The sequence below is a fragment of the Bacillus rossius genome, chromosome 6 (genome assembly GCF_032445375.1).
Source record: "Bacillus rossius redtenbacheri isolate Brsri chromosome 6, Brsri_v3, whole genome shotgun sequence".
In the NCBI taxonomy this organism is placed as follows: Eukaryota; Metazoa; Arthropoda; class Insecta; order Phasmatodea; family Bacillidae; genus Bacillus; species Bacillus rossius.
Window position 1 is genome coordinate 59,008,247 of NC_086334.1, and position 20,083 is coordinate 59,028,329.

The window sequence follows — 20,083 nt, forward strand, 5'->3', positions numbered from 1 at the left end:
TCTTATGGATATTTTAATTTTTTTTAAACATATTTTCACATTTTTGTTGAATCTGAACCCACATTTTCTCTGGACTATCTCCCTATACACTAGCCAATCCAGTTATATATTTAGTATTCAAAGTGAATTAAATTATGCAGCTTTGCAGAATAATCAACCAAAATCATTTAGTAGCATCTACTAATTTATATACCATTTTCTGAATACTTTTAGGGTCAAGTTTAAATCTCAACACCGGTAGGAGGCAGATATGTATTTTTAGTCAGAAAAAAAAGTAGGGTAAAGATATGACATTAAGTTGGAAACTGATAAAAGACTTGACAGGAAGAAAGAAAGGGCCTATAGTGGTAACAGTGTACAATTCAATATCATCATGAAAAAAAAAATTAATAATAGTGTGGGGATTAGGAGTGATAATAGTGGTTTTGGTACGAGCAGTGAAGTAAAAACAAATGGAATAGAATTGTAACACAAACTAAATGGAACTGGATATTTTGATAATAGGTACTTAAGTGTTAAAATAGGTATAAGTACGTACAATAGGAATATAGTACGTAGTAAGAAATTTATAAGATATTTGTGGTAATGAGTGTAATAGTCATGAGAGAGAGAAAAGGTTTGTGTTTCTTCATATTGAATTGATGTAATGTTACAGTTAGGTTAGAGAATGAATGTATGCAGGGCCGGTGCAAGGTAAATTGGCACCCTAGACGAAAAACCTTAATGCCCCCCCCACCCCCACCGGACAACCCAAAAAAAATGTCCTTGCCTCAAAATACATCACGTAAGCCTAATATTTTGTCAACAATCAAATGTAAGCAGGTTTGTGTTTTTCTTCTTTTTTTTTCTTATTACAAATCATAAAGAGGTCACTGTGGACTTTAAATAAAATTACTTATATCAATATAAACATTCCAAACTGTTACAAAAATCCATTTTCATCTACTTTCAATAATCGTTAAACATATGATATCAGCTGTTATGTGTCGTTCTGCGCCGCCCCCAGCTACTTGGCGCCCTAGGCGGTTGCCTAGTTCGCCTATATGGACGTGCCGGCCCTGAATGTGTGGTTGTGATTGTAGAAGTGATGAGGGAAGTGAGTGGAAGTGTATGTATTTCATGATATTGAATGTATTCAATGCAGAATTGCTAATATTTTTTGTGTAAAATTAATATATATGTGATTAATATTTATAGTAAAATACCTAAAATCCAGGAAAGGTAAGTACCTTTTAAGGGTAATTAAATGTGTGATATGTAGGTAGTAGTTTTGTGTGAATTTTGTTTGTCGTGTTAGTGATAGGTGTGTTCCATTAGCAATGGTATATTAATTATTAGTTTTCTTTGGTAGGTTAATCATTACATTAAATGGGTAGTGTAAAAATGTGTATTTTCCTAGTGTAGATAGGTTAGTTTTGCAACAGTAGAAGTAATAACAATGAGGGAAAAGATTTGGTGAGGGTAGGTCAACAAAAAAATTCATTAACTTACATTGCAATATGGTAGGGATATCAATGAAGGTGCCAACTAGACTGTGCTGAAGTAATTAAGACCTGTACATTCTTATGGTATAAGTGCGGGAATAGGGCGTTTTGATTGGGAAAGATTTACATGTTTGTTTTGTACAACATACACTGAATCCCACAAAAATAACATTAAGTATGGTACGCAAAGTAATATATCTTTGGTAACATTTTCTATATTAGAATAGGTAGGACTATAGTAGCCTATACTTTACAATACCCGGAAAGTTAAAATCATAGTTAAAAATTATAGTTAAAAATTATATTTAGACTATAAAAAGTGGTATTACAAAATATACTAAACCGGGCAGGATTGTAGTGTAAAATACAATACCATGGGAAATAAATCTTCAGTTTTGTGTTCTATACTAAAATAGGTAAAGCTGTATTAAGTATATAATATGATACCCAAAAGTTAATTCCACAAAGAAAAATATTTAATACAAAACAAGAATGTGAATGTTCCCCACCCTAAACTCATACATTCCAGCACTTGTGCCCTAAGAATGGGTCAACCCGTATGAAATCAACATACTAAAATAAAAAAATTTACTTAACCACCTCAGAATTTTATGAAATTTGGTATGAAGGTTGTCCTCATTGAGATTAAGAAAATGCCAATTTTTTCTTTCTTTCAATTATCTCAAACTATTTCAAAATTACGGCTATGTAAAGTTTCCCAAAATCCGCCAATAAAAACATTTCCGGCAACACAGATAGGTATGTAAACTGCACAAACTAAACATGATTAAAGAAAATTACCCAAAAGCTGTTGTTATGTCACTGTGCTGCAAATCTGAAAGTGAGGAATGTATGGAAAGAAAGTGTTAAATTTGCAAAAACAAAGAAGTGTATTTAAAGGAATTTAACAATGAGGAAATATCTGTTCGGAAATGGGTGAAGAAAAAGGTGAAAGTGACTATAAAAAGTGAAGAAACACTTTGCCAGCGGACCATCAAAGAAGAACTGAAATGATCAAAGAGAGGCCTAGCTGATGCTTTGTTGAATAGTTTTGATCGATACATGCAACATTGTGCTAATACACTCATCAGTACAAAACCTTAGATGCAATAAAGAAGTCTTTCTGAAGAAGAAATTCTTATAGGCCTACACATGGATTTCTCTGAAAATTATGCATGTAAATATGCAAATGAAATTCTATCAGCTCACTTTGGAAGTTCAAAACCACAAGTATATATGCACACAATAGTGGTATACATTGCTAATTCAGAGGGAAAATATTCCAAAATCACTATCATTTTGCACATTATCTGACAATCTGAGACACGATTCTTTTGCTACCTGTGCTCATTTGAATACAGTATACTGTGTTACAATAAATCAAAACTTTTGTGCAATGTTTAAAAGTAGTTCACTTTGTTAGTGATGGCCCTACAACCCAATATAGGAACAGGAAAATGTTTAATTTGATCAGTAATTACTTGTCAAACATTTTGGATTGTGAGATAATAGAATGGCATTTCTCTGAAAGTGATCTGTGAGATAATAGAATGGCATTTCTCTGAAAGTTGTCATGGCAAAGGAGCGCCAGATGGCATAGGAGGGGCTTTAAAACGGACAGCTGACCGGCTGGTGGCAACAGGGACCGATATCCCAGATTTTGAAACACTTCTTCACTGCCTTCAAAACGCAACATATGGGATTCAAGTTTTGGCTATGAACAGCACCCTCATTCCAGAAATTGAAAAACATCTCCCGGAACACATACCAGCATTCAAGGGGACCCTTGCAGCCGGCTATGAACAGCACCCTCATTCCAGAAATTGAAAAACATCTCCCGGAACACATACCAGCATTCAAGGGGACCCTTGCAGCCCATCAGATTACATGGACAACTTAGACCAACAAAAATGCATTAATCACAACAGTTTCCTGCTTTATTTTTTATTGGTCAACTATCAATATCGAATGTTACAAAACACTGATTTGGGTTTATTATTTGCTGTTGTAGAGTTGTAGTTATCGATCACTAGCAGTGTTTTTCTTAACAGTTCTCCGGCCCTGCAATACCTGGACGTCTTCACTATAAAGACATCTACAGTTTTAATAGCAACAGCGATGGAAAGACCACATCAAAAACTCCCATTTCATATCAGGGAAAAACTAAAGCCATAAAACCTATTCAGCAATATGACTATGTTATGGTTAAACTTTGTGGGAAGAAAACTGTCCATCACTACATTGCTCTGATAGAATCTGTTGCACTTCCTAATGAATTTTCTGTCAAGTTTATGCAGAATACTTCTGGTGGAATGTTTGTGTTTCCTGAGACTGATGATGTTTCTGTTGTAGATGGAAGTGACATTATAAAAGTGTTACAATTGCTATCAGTGAATAATCATGGACAATATTTCTTTGGAGATATGTCTGTGTTTAAGAACTTGAGCTAGGTCTGGTTGGACATTAACACTGTTAATTAAATGTACAGTGCAATTTATTTACTGCAGTTGTTTTACAAAAGTTACTTTTATGCAAAGCATTTATATAACTGCTTAACTATCAAGATTACTAATTTTAATTAATTTATAGCCAGTGCTAAATGTTCCTTTCTTATTAGTGAACTAAATTTTTTCTTCTCTGTTAAGGTTAAACATTTTTGTTGTAGTTAATGTATGTAGCATACTTATTTTAAATTGAGGTATTTCAAACAAAGATAAATTATATTTTTTATATTTTAATTAAAAGGGTGTGTTTTAAGTACTATTGTTTACTTTATATTCAAGCACACTACTTCCTCACCACCATTAAAAAATGCTCTGCTCCATAACAAGATTTTGTCTCCTCCGTTACTTACTGGTCTCCTACGTTCAAAAGTACTATTAACAATATTACTTAAAAAAAAAATGGCATAGAGAATTAATATGACTGGTAGTATAGAGGCATAAGGAATGCTCACAAAAGTATGGAAAAAAAATTTCAGCTTCACTGGCCTAAATTTACTTTCGAACAAAAATCATACCGGAATGGCACCTTCTCTGTAGAATGACCCATACAAGATTTTGGGTTCTTGATTGATTTTAAACAAGCCCATCTACTTCTCTCAGTTATCATTCTCAAAACAAAATCTGGTAAATATGTTGTGTACGGATTAGCGCCAAAAAAAAATCGTACAAATATAAAATAACTTTCATTATATGCTCTTTTACGTCCTCTTTTCATAACCGCCTGCGGAGGTAAGAAATTCCAAATACTTTAGGAGATATCAAATTTTTTAATTCTCATATTTGGGAAATATTTGTTAAAAAAAAATTTAAAATTCCAAAAATACCTTTATTATGTGCTCTTTAACTTCCTCTTTTCATTAAACCCGGCGGAGATCAGAAATTCCAAATACTTTAGGAGATATGGAATTTTTTAATTTTCATGCTGTGCACTGATGCGGCGTTCAGAGGGAAGCCTACGATTCACTCATCCTTCTGGACATACCCGAATACTCACGTTGGCAAGCCTTCTTTTCTTAAAATTAGCAAGAAGTAATTAAAAATACTTTAAAACATTGTGGATGGTTGGTTATATTAGGTAAGTATAGCTACATTAAAAAAAACTGTAAAATCATTTTATGGTTGCTTAGCAAATAACTTTTTAATATGTAGCTATCCAGCGCTAGGAAACCGTTTACATGATTTCACAGTATTTTTAATGTAGCTATCCTAACCAAATCAACCATTCACAATGTTTTAAAGTATTTATAATGTAGCTAACATAACCTAATTGACCATTAGTTTTCATGAGTTGCATATTTATTTACAATAAACAAAAAAAAACCGAAGATTCACGATCGGGCGTTTGCCTCTCGTCTGTTGAAAGAAGGCTTGCCAACGTGAATATTCGGGTATGTCCAGAAGGATAAGTGAATCGTAGGCTTCCCGCGTTCACCATTGTTGCTTGTTTACAAGTATGATATTTTTTTTTTTTTTCGCGACGTAGTTGAACGACTACATCACGTAAAAAGAAAATTACGTGAGTTCCTACTGTTCATCCTTTTTCCCGGTTTGTTAGGTCAGGTCAGCTACATTATAAATACTTTAAAACTAAACAACCATTAAAATTAATTTTTATTATTTTTAATGTCCGTTCAGTTTCAAAGTATTTATACTGTAGCTGACCTGACCTAATCTACCTTTGTCCCGTTTTGTTAGTTCAGGTCAGTTACATTATAAATACTTAAAACTATACAAGTAAAATTAATTGATATTATTTTTAATTTCCGTTTATTTTGAAGTATTTATAATGTAACTAACCTTACCTAATGGAAAATTTCTTTTATTTAGGCATTCACGCGCACACAGCAAAATATAAAATTTTGTCTGTTGAATGATTACATAGGGCTTCTATTGCAAAATAAGAACGGCGATATCTCCAAAAGTAATTGGAATTTCTTATCTCCGCAGGCGGTTATGAAAAGAGGACGTAAAAGAGCATATAATGAAAGTTATTTTATATTTGTACGATTTTTTTTGGCGCTAATCCGTACACTACATATTTACCCAAAATCTACTTTCTACCACTCAGACACGGCTTACCCCATAACTTTCAATGTTTTTAAACAATAAAACAACTTGTATCATTTCATGAGTTATCTTTTCAGAACAATATCTTCATTATATAATCACCAAATGTAAACAAACACTATAAAATCATATTAGCTTAATGCACGAGCCCAAGCTGAAAATAACTATCTCAAAACCGGAAATCATTCCATATCACTCATATAAGTTCATCCCTTGATCCTGATGGCATGATCATGTATACATTGACCCTGTGATACGTGATTTATGCTATTTTAATTTAGTATGTCAAAAGATCTTGGCAAACAAAACCTTGAATATCACAATACAAAAAAACTTATGTTAGGACTTGTGGAAAATTGTTTATTTATAGCAGTCAACTTAAGACCATAATGTTACATTCAGGATCTTTTGACATACTAAATGAAAACAGCAAGCATCATGTACCACAGTATTACTGTATACAGAATCATGCCATCAGGATAAAGGAGTAAATTTAAATACATGATATATAACTTTTACCTCAAAATCCAATATACAAGTTATATGTACTGCACTAAAAACACTACCCACTGTAGTTCACTCATGTAGGCTTAATTCCAATTCTTATCATTTACACTTGAAAACGGATGCAATATGTACATACCCTACCCACATTCCCTTAACACTATTTAGCACCGCTCACCACTATATACATGAAGCTACCTACATCAACTTCGAGTCGTTATGCTAAGAACTCGATGGCAGAACGTTTTTATGCAACGATGTTTTAAGCGATGACTAAGTAAACACGTAATACCACCAAGGTTATCTTATCATTGAGTAAACAAGCGAGGCTAACGTTTAAATTTGACATTATAATACGCTTTGCACAACGCGGTCATGCAAATCGCATGTTCCATCACATAGTCCCTACCACCATTCGCAAGAGCTGGGAAAGCCGAAGAACATAGCTTGGGCCTTTCGTTTAAATTAATAGAAAAACAAACCTGGTAAATCACAGTCTCCACCGCTCGTAACGGGCATCTTGCCTGTCTCACAGCAACCAGGTATGTCCAGAATGCTCTTCACGAGTTACAAACTTATGTGTGCCGCATAAACAATTCACGTCGAATTCCATAAGTGTATCTTGAATGAATATTATACAAACTTCGCTCAGGAAAGATAAACAAGCTCGCATAACCTTCACATTCCAAACATAGCTGGCCGATTTAGCAACTGTGTACGCTTGAACTCACAGTACTACGTAAAGTTTATGGTTTCATAAAAAATAAAACACAAAAATCTGCTCTAAGGCATTTTAAACAGTGTCACCGTCTGTGTAGCTATTGCAGCAATGATTGAATTTATTAACGACTTCAAGGTCACTTTATTTGGAAATTGATTGTTACTTGTTACCAATTTAGGTGTCATGTACACCTTGGTCAAGTTCCATATGTATATGACAAACACCAACAAAATACATACTGTAGGATTCCATGATGGTTTTACACTAAAAACCTCTAATTAAAAACATCAACCCAAGATAATAGACACACTTTTTTTAATTAAAAAAATCAGAAATGAATAAAAATAACTTAAATATGTAAAAAAAAAAGTTCAAAAAATTGTTTAACCGGAAAATAATTTTGTTTTAAATAAACGAACTTGAAAAATATACTAAATATTAACCTCACAAAAACAATAAGTATTTATTATTTCATAGGGATAAAAAAGAGGATTTTCCGAAATTAAAAAATAATTCCAGCGTTAACTAATTGTTTTATTTACAATAAGTACAATCCATAATTTTTTAGCTAGGCCGTAAGATCTTATGTATATACTTTAACCAACAAAAAAGTGCGCCGAATGACTGAAGTAGCTGACGCAAAAAATGCTTGAATTGAATAATTTTATCTTCATTCTCAATCAAGAAAAAAAATGTTTTACAATAAGCATTTAAAAGTGAAGTTCTACTCAGCAATAAACAAGAAAAATTTAAGTTTTAAAAATAAGTACTTAAAAAAAACACTTATTGAACATGGACCATTGCAGCGAGATTTTTATTAAAAATTTTAATTCATAGGGATCAAACTAAGGATTGTCCGAACATAACACATTATTCCAATGAAAGCTAAAGGTATCCTTTACAATTTGTACCATCCACAATTTTAAGCTGGGCCGTGAGATCATCTGTATATACTTTTACCAACAAAAAAGTGCGCCGAATGACTGAAGTAGACTGCGCGAAATGTGCTCTAATTAAAGATTTTTTTCCTTCATTCTCAATCTAAAAAAAAAAATATTTCAATTAAGCATACGAAATTGAAGGTTCTACTCAGCAATAAACCAGAAAATATTTAAGTTTGAAAAATAAGTACTTAAAAAAACTCTAGCTAAACATCGACCATTGCATTCCAAATTTTTATGATAAATTTTAATTCATAGGGATCAAACTAAGGATTGTCCGAACATAACACATTATTCCAATGTTAGCTAAATGTATCCTTTACAATTTGTACCATCCACAGTTTTAAGCTGGGCCGTGAGATATTCTGTATATACTTTTACCAACAAAAAAGTGTGCCGAATGACTGAAGTAGCCTGCGCGAATTGTGTTTGAATAAAATAATTTTTTTCTTCATTCTCAACCGAGAAAGAAATGTTTTACAATACGTATAACAATTTAAAAGTTCTACACAACAATAAACAAGATAATATTTTAGTTTTAAAAATAAGTACTTAAAAAAAAACACTTATTGAACATGGACCATTGCAGCGAGTTTTTTATTAAAATTTTAATTCATAGGGATCAAACTAAGGATTGTCCGAACATAACACATTATTCCAATGAAAGCTAAAGGTATCCTTTACAATTTGTACCATCCACAATTTTAAGCTGGGCCGTGAGATCTTCTGTATATACTTTTACCAACAAAAAAGTGCGCCGAATGACTGAAGTAGACTGCGCGAAATGTGCTCGAATTAAAGATTTTTTTTCTTCATTCTCAATCTAAAAAAAAAAATATTTCAATTAAGCATACGAAAGTGAAGGTTCTACTCAGTAATAAACCAGAAAATATTTAAGTTTGAAAAATAAGTACTTAAAAAAACTCTAGCTAAACAACGACCATTGCATTCCAAATTTTTATGATAAATTTTAATTCATAGGGATCAAACTAAGGATTGTCCGAACATAACACATTATTCCAATGTTAGCTAAATGTATCCTTTACAATTTGTACCATCCACAATTTTAAGCTAGGCCGTGAGATATTCTGTATATACTTTTACCAACAAAAAAGTGTGCCGAATGACTGAAGTAGCCTGCGCGAATTGTGTTTGAATAAAAAAATTTTTTCTTCATTCTCAACCGAGAAAGAAATGTTTTACAATACGTATAAAAATTTAAAAGTTCTACTCAACAATAAACAAGATAATATTTTAGTTTTAAAAATAAGTACTTAAAAAAAACACTTATTGAACATGGACCATTGCAGCGAGTTTTTTATTAAAATTTTAATTCATAGGGATCAAACTAAGGATTGTCCGAACATAACACATGATTCCAATGTTAGCTAAAGGTATCCTTTACAATTTTTACCATCCACAATTTTAAGCTGGGCCGTGAGATATTCTGTATATACTTTTACCAACAAAAAAGTGTGCCGAATGACAAGTAGCCTGCGCGAAATGTGTTCCAAAAAAATATTTTTTTTTCTTCATTCTCAACCGAGAAAGAAATGTTTTACAATACGTTTACCAATTTGAAAGTTATACTCAACAATAAACAAGATAATATTTCAGTTTTAAAAATAAGTACTTAAAAAAAACACTTTTTGAACATGGACCACTGCAGCGAGATTTTTATTATAAATTTTAATTCATAGGGATGAAACTAAGGATTGTCCGAACATAAAACATGATTCCAATGTTAGCTAAAGCTATTATTTACAATTTGTACCAAACACAATTTTACGCTGGGCCGTGAGATATTCTGTATATACTTTTACCAACAAAAAAGTGCGCCGAATGACTGAAGTAGACTGCGCGAAATGTGCTCGGATTAAATATTTTTTCCATTCATTCTCAATCTAAAAAAATATTTTTTTAATAAGCATACGAAAGTGAAGGTTCTACTCAGCAACAAACCAGAAAATATTTAAGTTTGTAAATTAAGTACTTAAAAAAACTCTAGCTAAACCTCGACCATTGCATTCCAAATTTTTATGATAAATTTTAATTCATAGGGATCAAACTAAGGATTGTCCGAACATAACACAATATTCCAATGTTAGCTAAATGTATCCTTTACAATTTGTACCATCCACAATTTTAAGCTGGGCCGTGAGATATTCTGTATATAATTTTACCAACAAAAAAGTGTGCCGAATGACTGAAGTAGCCTGCGCGAATAGTGTTTGAATAAAATAATTTTTTTACTTCATTCTCAACCGAGAAAGCAATTTTTTACAATACGTATACAAATTTGAAAGTTCTACTCAACAATACACAAGATAATATTTTTGTTTTAAAAATAAGTACTTAAAAAAAAAACACTTATTGAACATGGACCATTGCAGCGAGATTTTTATTAATAATTTTAATTCATAGGGATCAAACTAAGGATTTTCCGAACATAACACATTATTCCAATGAAATCTAAAGGTATCCTTTACAATTTGTAACATCCACAATTTTAAGCTGGGCCGTGAGATCTTCTGTATATACTTTTACCAACAAAAAGTGTGCCGAATGACTGAAGTAGCCTGCGCGAATAGTGTTTGAATAAAATAATTATTTTCTTCATTCTCAACCGAGAAAGAAATGTTTTACAATACGTATACAAATTTGAAAGTTCTACTCAACAATAAACAAGATAAAATTTTAGTTTTAAAAATAAGTACTTAAAAAAACACTTATTGAACATGGACCATTGCAGCGAGATTTTTATTATAAATTTTAATTCATAGGGATCAAACTAAGGATTGTCCGAACATAACACATGATTCCAATGTTAGTTAATGGTATCCTTTACAATTTGTTCCATCCACAATTTTAAGCTGGGCCGTGAGATCTTCTGTATATACTTTTACCAACATTAAAGTGCGCCGAATGACTGAAGTAGCCTGCACAAAATATGCTTGAATTTAATTTTTTTTTCTTTATTGTCAGTCAAGTAAACAGTTTATTTTCATTAAGCATACAAAAGTGAATGTTCTACTCAGCAAAAAACTAGAGATTATTTAAGTTTGAAAAATAAGTACTTTATAAAAAAACTAAGTAAACATCAACCACAGCAGTCAGATTTTTATTATATATTTTATTTCATAGGGATCAAACTAAGGATTGTCCACACATTACTTATTATTACAGCGTTAGCGCAAAGCTTTCTTTCCATTTTGTACCATCCACAATTTTAAGCTGGGCCGTGAGATCTTCTGTATATACTTTCACCAACAAAAAAGTGCGCCAAATGACTGAAGTAGCTGACGCGAAAAGTGCTTCAATTGAATAATTTTTTATTCATTCTCAATCGAGAAAAAATTTGTTTTTCAATAAGCATACAAAAGTGAAGGTTATACTCAGCATTTAACCAGAAAATATTTGGTTTTCAAATATAAGTACAAAAAATAAACACTATCTTAACAAGGACCTCTGCAGCGAAATTTTTATTTTAAATTTTAATTTGTATGGATCAAACGAAGTATTTTCCACACATAACTCTTTATTCTATCGCTATCCCAAGGCTATCTTTACAATTTGTACCATCCTTAATTTTTAGCTAGGCCGTGAGATCTTCTATATATACTTTTACCAACAATAATGTACGCCGAATGACTGACACGGTCTCAATTTATATTGATATTTCATGTGTCGCAGTCATACGCTCCTAGACGACGATATCTGACTGTAGATTTAAGGCAATATAATATACGTTTAATCACTAGCAGCTTCTTTTTTCAACAAGCATAAAGTTCTTAATGATTAATTTATCATATATATTATTGAGTGAAAACTATTTTATGTATGGCTTAAAATGTAATTTTTGAAATGATTGTAGAAACTTAGAATTTTCTTATACATTCATGTGTTTGCAATTGAGTGTACCATTTTACCATCTTTACACATATATGTGCTAACATAAAAAATTAAGTTTTGAAAATATAGAAATTTATTTCCTTTGTAGCTGGCTAGTAGTGTAGAGGCTTAAAATTAATCCCTTCCGTATCATTCAAGTACTCCATATGGGCAAATTTTGTACGCGAGGACACAATTACACCACTACCCACTTGAATTTGGATACGGTCTTAAATGGAATGGATGACAATGTACAAATCTAACTAAAGAAGCAAATTTACATGTATCAAAAAATAAATCATAGTTATGCATACACCTACTGAAATGTAACAAAGGGTATGAAATCACTCGTTGCCTAAATAAGCTAATAAGAGTTAGTTATCACACGCACATTCATACACAGATTCACGTTGTAAGCAGCCCACAAAATAATAATACATTTTTTGCATACTTCGTTTCATGTTCGGACGGCACTTGTGATATGATTTCCGGGAACAAATACATACAATATATATTTAAGGCGAATAGCTAAGTTTTCCGAATGCATTGAAGTCTGGACCAGAGCCTGATTCTCGTCGCTGCAATATGTTTGGAAGAATACACGGGGATTGCTAGCATAGAGTTACTCGTGGCTCGTGTGAAATTACTATGATAACTGTGTAGGTAATTTATATTGTCGACACACAATAAGGTGATCCGGGCTGCATTTCCATAAAGGGAGAACTGTAATTATGCTAATTTGCAATATCTGCTCCTTCCAGGTGAAGACTGTTTTTATCAGAACTTAATGTTTTTCTCAACGCTGTAGATAAATTAATTTTAACTCATTCAAGCGATAGCCTTTGTTTATCATATAAGCGGAACCAATTCATATAGCCTAGGGTTTCTCTGTTTACAGCATAAGTTTTTTTTTTCATTTGTTCGTTTAGAAATGGAAGCAAGACTTTAACATTACTAATTGAGTAATCAATATGAATTGATTAAGTATTAAAATATACATGTACATCAGCTTGATTGTAGTATTGGAATTAATATAAATCATTAATTAATAAAGAAAATAACAGTTTGACAAGATTCGAACCCTAATGGATACGAGCTATTATTGGTAGCCATCTATGTGGTTAAGTGTTGTTTAATGTGTAAGAAAAGACGCATCGCCGAAAATTCGCCACCAACAAAGTCGACAAACAAAATAAAATACATCGCCATCAAAGACTTTACTTTGGTAAGGACCTCTCTGATAGAATTTCCACCAAATACTAACTAATGATGGCCCGTTATCGGTTATCGTAATGATCGGCAATTTTTCAGATATGGCCTATTGGTAAAAATAAACCTTTTCGTTTAAACATTTCTTTACAAACTGGCCTGCTTTTGACATGGCGTCACGTCAGGCTGCTACAAGGACAAAAGCAGCAGAAAAGCTGTTCTTTTGTAAATGGGAGAAAGATTTGGGAAGTAAGTTTATGGTGCTCAAAATTGTTAACTGGCCGTTCTTAATTTACAGTGATTTTATGGCAAGAGCCTCTTTGCTCCTAGAGCAATAAATCTAACCCGCCCGTCAGTTGCCTTGACAGCTGCCCGGAAGTAGCGGGTTTGCTTGTCCTTTCCCCGCCCCCTGCTGACAAACCTTCCAACAACACTGTTGCGACCTTCCCCGCATGTTTTATTACCCGAATGGTAGAGTGACAAAAACACAAGCGACCGAAATCGTTCCTTGCCCACCAGCCGCCTAGTCGCGCGCGTGCACGCGGAGCGCAAAAACACAGTCCTTGCAGTTGTATGCTGGCAGTTCATACTATTAAGTTTAATTAAGTATAATCGTAGTTTTAAGTGACTCATACAATGCCCAACACCGACGCAGCCATCTAAAAATACTGTCGTGCTTTGGCCCAGCGGGGTTCTAATTATAGTCTGATTTTTTTCCCTTTTTGGGGTCCCGAGACCCTAACTGGCGAAGCGCCCAAGAATAATCTCCTACACATTTACAATTCTTACTGATATTTATAGTTTAAGTATGTGTGCTGGCTGGCAGCATGGCGGGAAACGGCGCAAACCGCCCCCTAAAAATCAGTGCCATCCAAAATAAATGCGGACCAAAGAGTCCAAGCTCCTCACCTTTGCTTAGAAGAGCTTTTCTACTCTGTCCAACTCTTCTTCCTGAACCATCCTTCTGTTCCCGTAACCAACCTGCGCCTCAAAGCAATAGTAGTGTGTGTGTGTGTGTGTGTATATATATATATACACACACACAAACACGCGCACACACACACAAACAAATCGTTTTGTAGTATTTTAGTGGAAAAAAATGTAAACACAAATGTAATACTTGACACCACCACGCGTACAGATATCGCAACTTGACCTATCAATTACGTGTATACTATAAACATAAATGTGTTGAGTACAGTGGCGTAGCCAGGATTTGTGTTTGGGGGGGTGGGGGGGATTGAGAAGCATGGTCCCCCCCCCTATTAAAACGAGGGAGTCCGGGGGTCCACCCACCCCCGGAAAAAATGTGGATTTTAAGGTGTAAAATAGTGCTATTTTAGCAGTTTTCGGTACTTAACATAAAATATTGAAATAGTAAAAATATTATTAATTTTTTTATAAAAAAATTTTTTAGTGATGAAGTAAGAAATTAATTAAAGATATTTTTTATCAATCCAAGTGTCTTGTTTACGTCTACTTAAAATCATAAATCATGCTCGAAGCTCGACAGTACAAAAAAAAAGTGAATAAAAAAATTGGTTGTCTGTAATGTCGGTTTACGGACGATAAATTAACGTGACAACGTCATAACAAAACATTGATGAAATGATTGCATACTTTTATGAATAAAATTGAATCATTTTTATTGAATTATCACTATTTTGTATGGATACAAAGAAGGAGTGAAATTAAATCTACAATTTAATTGATAAATGTACTTTTATTTGCACTCATTAATTCAAATATGTTTATTACTTTAACGAAGAGATTATTTTAACTATTTTTATACATATTTGCTATTTAACTTCTTCCAATCTGTGTTATTCTGTTAATGATAGGACGATGATAGGAAAAGTAAGAAACGAATGAGAGTGTTTCAAGTTAAATGTGCCTCGAAAAAGTCAAATCGATGGTTGTTCCAATCGAGTGGAAGAGAGATAGATGCGGCGCAAGCGTACAATGAGCGTAACGGGACACAGTGTAACGGGACACTTTCGTGCGTGCAGCCGGCGTTCATCGATTTATTAGACGTCACGTCAAAAGGATTGGGTTTCGGCAGAACTGATCTATTCCTGGAAACAATTAGCTTTAGCTTGAAGAGTTACATGACACCATGTCGTCGTCTCAATTCTATACACACACAGCGATCCTTACACTTTTAGAAGCCCAGTCAACACCTGCTTATAATTACCACGCTGGTTAAATACAGTAGGTGTAAGATATTTGAACACTTGGGACCCGTCACGGCGTCACAACCTTATAGCTTCTGCCTGTGCCAGGGGTATGGGAAGGGAAGGAGAATCGGTAGGGCTCGCTTACTCTTCCCCTCCAGTGCAGTGGCCGGTGATAGCAGTAAGACACCCAGGCTTTTAGCTAACCTGCTTTCAGTTAAGAAAAAAATAATTGGGGCTAAGGGGGGGGGGTTATAACCCCTTAACCCCACACCCCTGGCTACGCCCCTAGTTGAGAACAAACTTAAATCTGTCTTAAATAATAGCAAGATAGAAAAACTCAAATAAATTTTATGGCATTTATTTTTTTTGTTAATGACCAAAAAAATTTAAATTTGTGTTAAAGTCATAATATTAACAGGAATAAAGTTTTTTGTATCTTAATGCGATTTGATGAACAATATTTTTAGTACATCTCTGAGGAACGAACAAACCTGATGGTTGCCAACCCTTGAACACGCAACATTTCCAAATTCGCCACTATTTCTCGCTCGTCCATCTGCTCGATGTGGTTGTATTGACAGCGTGTGTTTATTTGTTCCTCCTCATCGCCCTGAAGTAGATTTGCGAAACCTTTGGATGGCCATCAGGCATTGAGAACAAATAACCAATTTTTTGATACACTTAGTCCTTAATCTTAAATGTCGATTCAAAATTACGACCATCCTCATTCTGAACGATTTATGTTGCTCTAAATGATGTCATTTGGAAGCAAGAATTGAATTAACGAATTTTACGCGAAAACAATTTTCATTGAGATGTGGCTCCAGCCAATAAAGTTATCGATGGTTCTGGTGGCGAATGGTGATGCGCAGCAACGACTGGCCGATTCACCTTTGTATTTAAATGCATTACAGTGTTGGCATTATTTTTCTATATTGTCGATGACAATTAGGGCATGTGACGAATAGCCTATTTCCGGCACATATTCGAACGCAAGGCGGTGAAGAGGCTCAGATCAGTTGCTTAATAAACACACAACATATAAATATAAGGTTCTTATATTTGAATTTTTTTGGATGTTATAATTTGTTGAGCTAACTCAAATGTTTATTTTCAATGCGCTGTTTAACACTCCGTAAATTTTATAGAATCATCGACACAATTAAGCACTGAAAATAAAAGGTTGCATGATTGATTGATTGTCATTAAATGCACAATTGTATAAAATTTAAATTCTTGGAATATCATGTAAGATATTCACTTAAAAACATACATTGTGCAAATGTTTAAGGTTCCGCTTTAAAGTACACTTCATGTATGATTTAAAATGTAATTTTAATGTGTTTTGTCCATGAATAATACACTCAATATGCACGCAATTGTGATACATGGAACATGGAAACAAAGAGAACAGAAATTGAAATGTCTAAACAACGCCAAGCTACGACGCAAGTGACAGAAAGAAAACTATGTATAATACTTTACAGAAGTTTTTACGATCAATTATTCTTTATATTATCATATTTTGTAGTTAAGAAATATTGGGTGGTGGTGGAGATGTGAAATTTTGGTTCTCATATGCAAAAAATAAAAAAAAATAAGTATAAAAAATCCGAAAATAAAGAGTTTTCTTTCTGGAACTCGATCACAGCGTTACCTACCGGGTCCAATTGTGAATCCAAAACATCCAGAGACCCACTTAAACACACGCAAAAAATTTCATCGAAATCTGTCCAGCCATTTAGGAGGAGTTTATTCACATACACACAGCCGGAAATATATAAATGTATATATAAAAAGAATAGTAAACTAAACTATGTAAACTGAATTTAATTAAATAAGCACAATAATAAAAAAACACTATAAAAAAAAAGTAACGTTTACTTTTTTTGAAAAATACTGGGTCAGAGTTGTTTGTTTCAACACATTTTCTGACTGATGCATCATGCAAATTGTCCAGTTCACATAAGCATTCTCTCACACTATCTGGAACACAAATACAAGCAGATTATTGGTCAAAAAATACACTTGTAACAGCTTGTGGCGTGCGGCAAAGGTTTCGCAGGTTTGCGCAGTTCTAATTGCACTAGAACCCCGATTAGCGAACCCCGCATTTTACGTAACATCGATTTTACGAATTTAATCTCAGGAACAGTCGAAAAATTGGAAATTTTCACACCAAAATATAAGTAATTAGAAACAATTTGAAGGAAAAAAAATCACAAAGAAGAGCTTATTTAACGCACAGCAAATATGTTCTGTGGGCTTTAATACTCGTTATTATATTCCTATAAGAAGACAAAAATAATCGGACATTCCATTTCCGCAGTTCATATGGATGTATTAATATCATGGTAACACATTAAACAAACAAGTCCTCGCTTACAGTTAAAAAATTCAAGGTCGTAGGTTTGCAGGATTAATACTAAAGTGTTTTAGAAGCTGAAGGTATGCAGAAATATTTACGTCCTCGGTTACAGCGGCTGTAGGCAAACTGTGTGTTCAGAGAAGTGTGTAACCAGGTCCTCGAATTGTGTCTACTATCGTATAAACGGACACTCGGTGTATTAATAATTTCGACTACAGTACTTCCTACCGGTAAAACGCTGAACTATGAATTTGTCGCTCTACGGTGTAACCGAGGACTCGGCCAGATTTCGTTGAAAATTTGCAGGAAGGCATTAAAGGACAGGATATACGAGAAAATAAGGTTTTTTTCAATCCGAGGACCTGGGTCAGGTCCTCGGATCCACATCTGGTCCTCGGAAGCCCAGTGAGAAATCACGCGCAAGTCCTCAAATCATGCCTTATGCCAACTCAGACATGCTTCAAACTTCTAACACTCCTATATTTGTGTCGGAGGTAAAAATCTTATTTACAAACCTTTTAAAAAATCTATTTATTCTCTGCGCATTTAAGAATGATAGTAGTTGGAAATGGGGGGTTCAAGCACAGGCGCAGGAGCCAGGAGCCCGCCATCTTGGATGACGTCATCGGCGGCCATCTTGGATGACGTCATCATGACCTTTGACCTTGACCTTGTCAATCTATGCTAATCTATGCTAATCTATGCCAATCTATGACAATCCGTATGCTAATCTATGCTAATCCATGCCAATCTATGCTAATCTATGCTAATCCATGCTAATCTGTATGCCAATCCATGCTAATCCATCCGCCATTTTGTATTTCTAGAAATTTCCACCAACTTCGAATCATGACGTCACCGTTGCACTTTGTGTCACGGGCGCCATCTTGGATTTGAATTTTTTTTTTCGAACTTTGAAATTCGATGTAAACATCAACCGCCATCTTGTTTTCGTCTGCTGGTGGCCGCCATCTTGTTTTCGTCTGCTGGTGGCCGCCATCTTGTTTCGTCTGCTGCAGGCCGCCATCTTGTTTCCGTCTGCTGGAGGCAGCCATCTTGCGACGTCATATAGTTCTGTTGGTCGCCACCAGATAGCAGCAGGGATTATTTTATTTTTTTTCTTTAACTAAAATAATTTCAGTGCCGAGGCTGGGATTCGATCCATGGGACGTGAAAACGTCCGGGATGTCGTGGTTACGAGGCGGACACCTTGACTACTAGACCACGAGACCAATTGGGATATGGTGGAATAAATAATCTATATATGTCACGTACTGACGTCAAGTTTTATGATAAAAGGGGGGAGGGTGTCTTTGCCTTCCCAAATGCATGAAATTCAAATTATTATTATACCATCGCCATCTTTAATTCCAGCACAGACTACCAGATGGCGCCAAATTCAAAAATTAGTTGCCAGAGGCGCCGCCATCTTGGTTCTCAAGTTGGCTGGTAGATGTCGCTAGTATCGCGCGCCAAATTCAAAAATTAGTTGCCAGAGGCGCCGCCATCTTGGTTCTCAAGTTGGCTGGTAGATGGCGCCACCATCGCCATATTTTAGTTCATACAATCGATACCAGATGACGCCACCATCGCCATCTTTAGTTCCTAGTGTTGCTACCAGAGTGTGCCACCATCGCCATCTTTAATTCTTAAAGTTACCGCCGGAGCGCGCCACCATCGCCATCTTTAATTCATAAAGTCGCTACCGGATGGCACCACTGTCGGCCATCTTTAATTCAAGGTATTGTCGCCGGATGGTGCCAAGTTTGAATTTAAAAACCTACAAGTGTTATGCAATGTGTAACCAGTCGAGATAAGTTTGGAACCTGTAGCCATATTATTATTATTATTATTTATTAATGTATGTTTATTAAATATGATAGAGTATTTATAAAATATTGGTGTTGTGTAGAGTCTCTCTCTCTTCTTCTCGTAGTGGCAGACAGTTGTAGCAATTGTAGTCAGTTTGGAACCACTATACTACATCTCGACACTACTTAGAAATTATGCCTCCACTATTTTACCCGGACTTGGCACCGGGCAAGCATGGAACCAGAGGAGTAATGCAAGGGAATGGCTTTTCATTTGTTTGTAACAAACAAACCATCCATCCGATTACATTATCCCAAGTGCCATGCCTGGCTGTGTTACCCCCCCACGAAGCTGAAAAATGAAAACAATTCCCATAAGAACACAAGGGGAGGGTAAATATGTGCA

At 34.5% G+C, this 20,083-nt stretch overlaps 1 protein-coding gene across 3 annotated transcripts in view; it reads right to left on the reverse strand.

Annotated features, from left to right (window-relative positions):
• Positions 1–7,443, reverse strand: part of LOC134533236 (mitogen-activated protein kinase kinase kinase 15) — a 139,241-nt gene extending 131,798 nt beyond the window's left edge. The window contains exon 1 of one of the 3 annotated variants that reach the window (XM_063370641.1): positions 7,042–7,443. In XM_063370641.1, coding sequence (XP_063226711.1) covers positions 7,042–7,078 — 37 coding nt within the window. In that variant the 5' untranslated portion in view covers positions 7,079–7,443. The other 2 variants (XM_063370643.1, XM_063370642.1) reach the window with 2 other exon arrangements.
• Between the last annotated feature and the right edge of the window lie 12,640 nt (positions 7,444–20,083).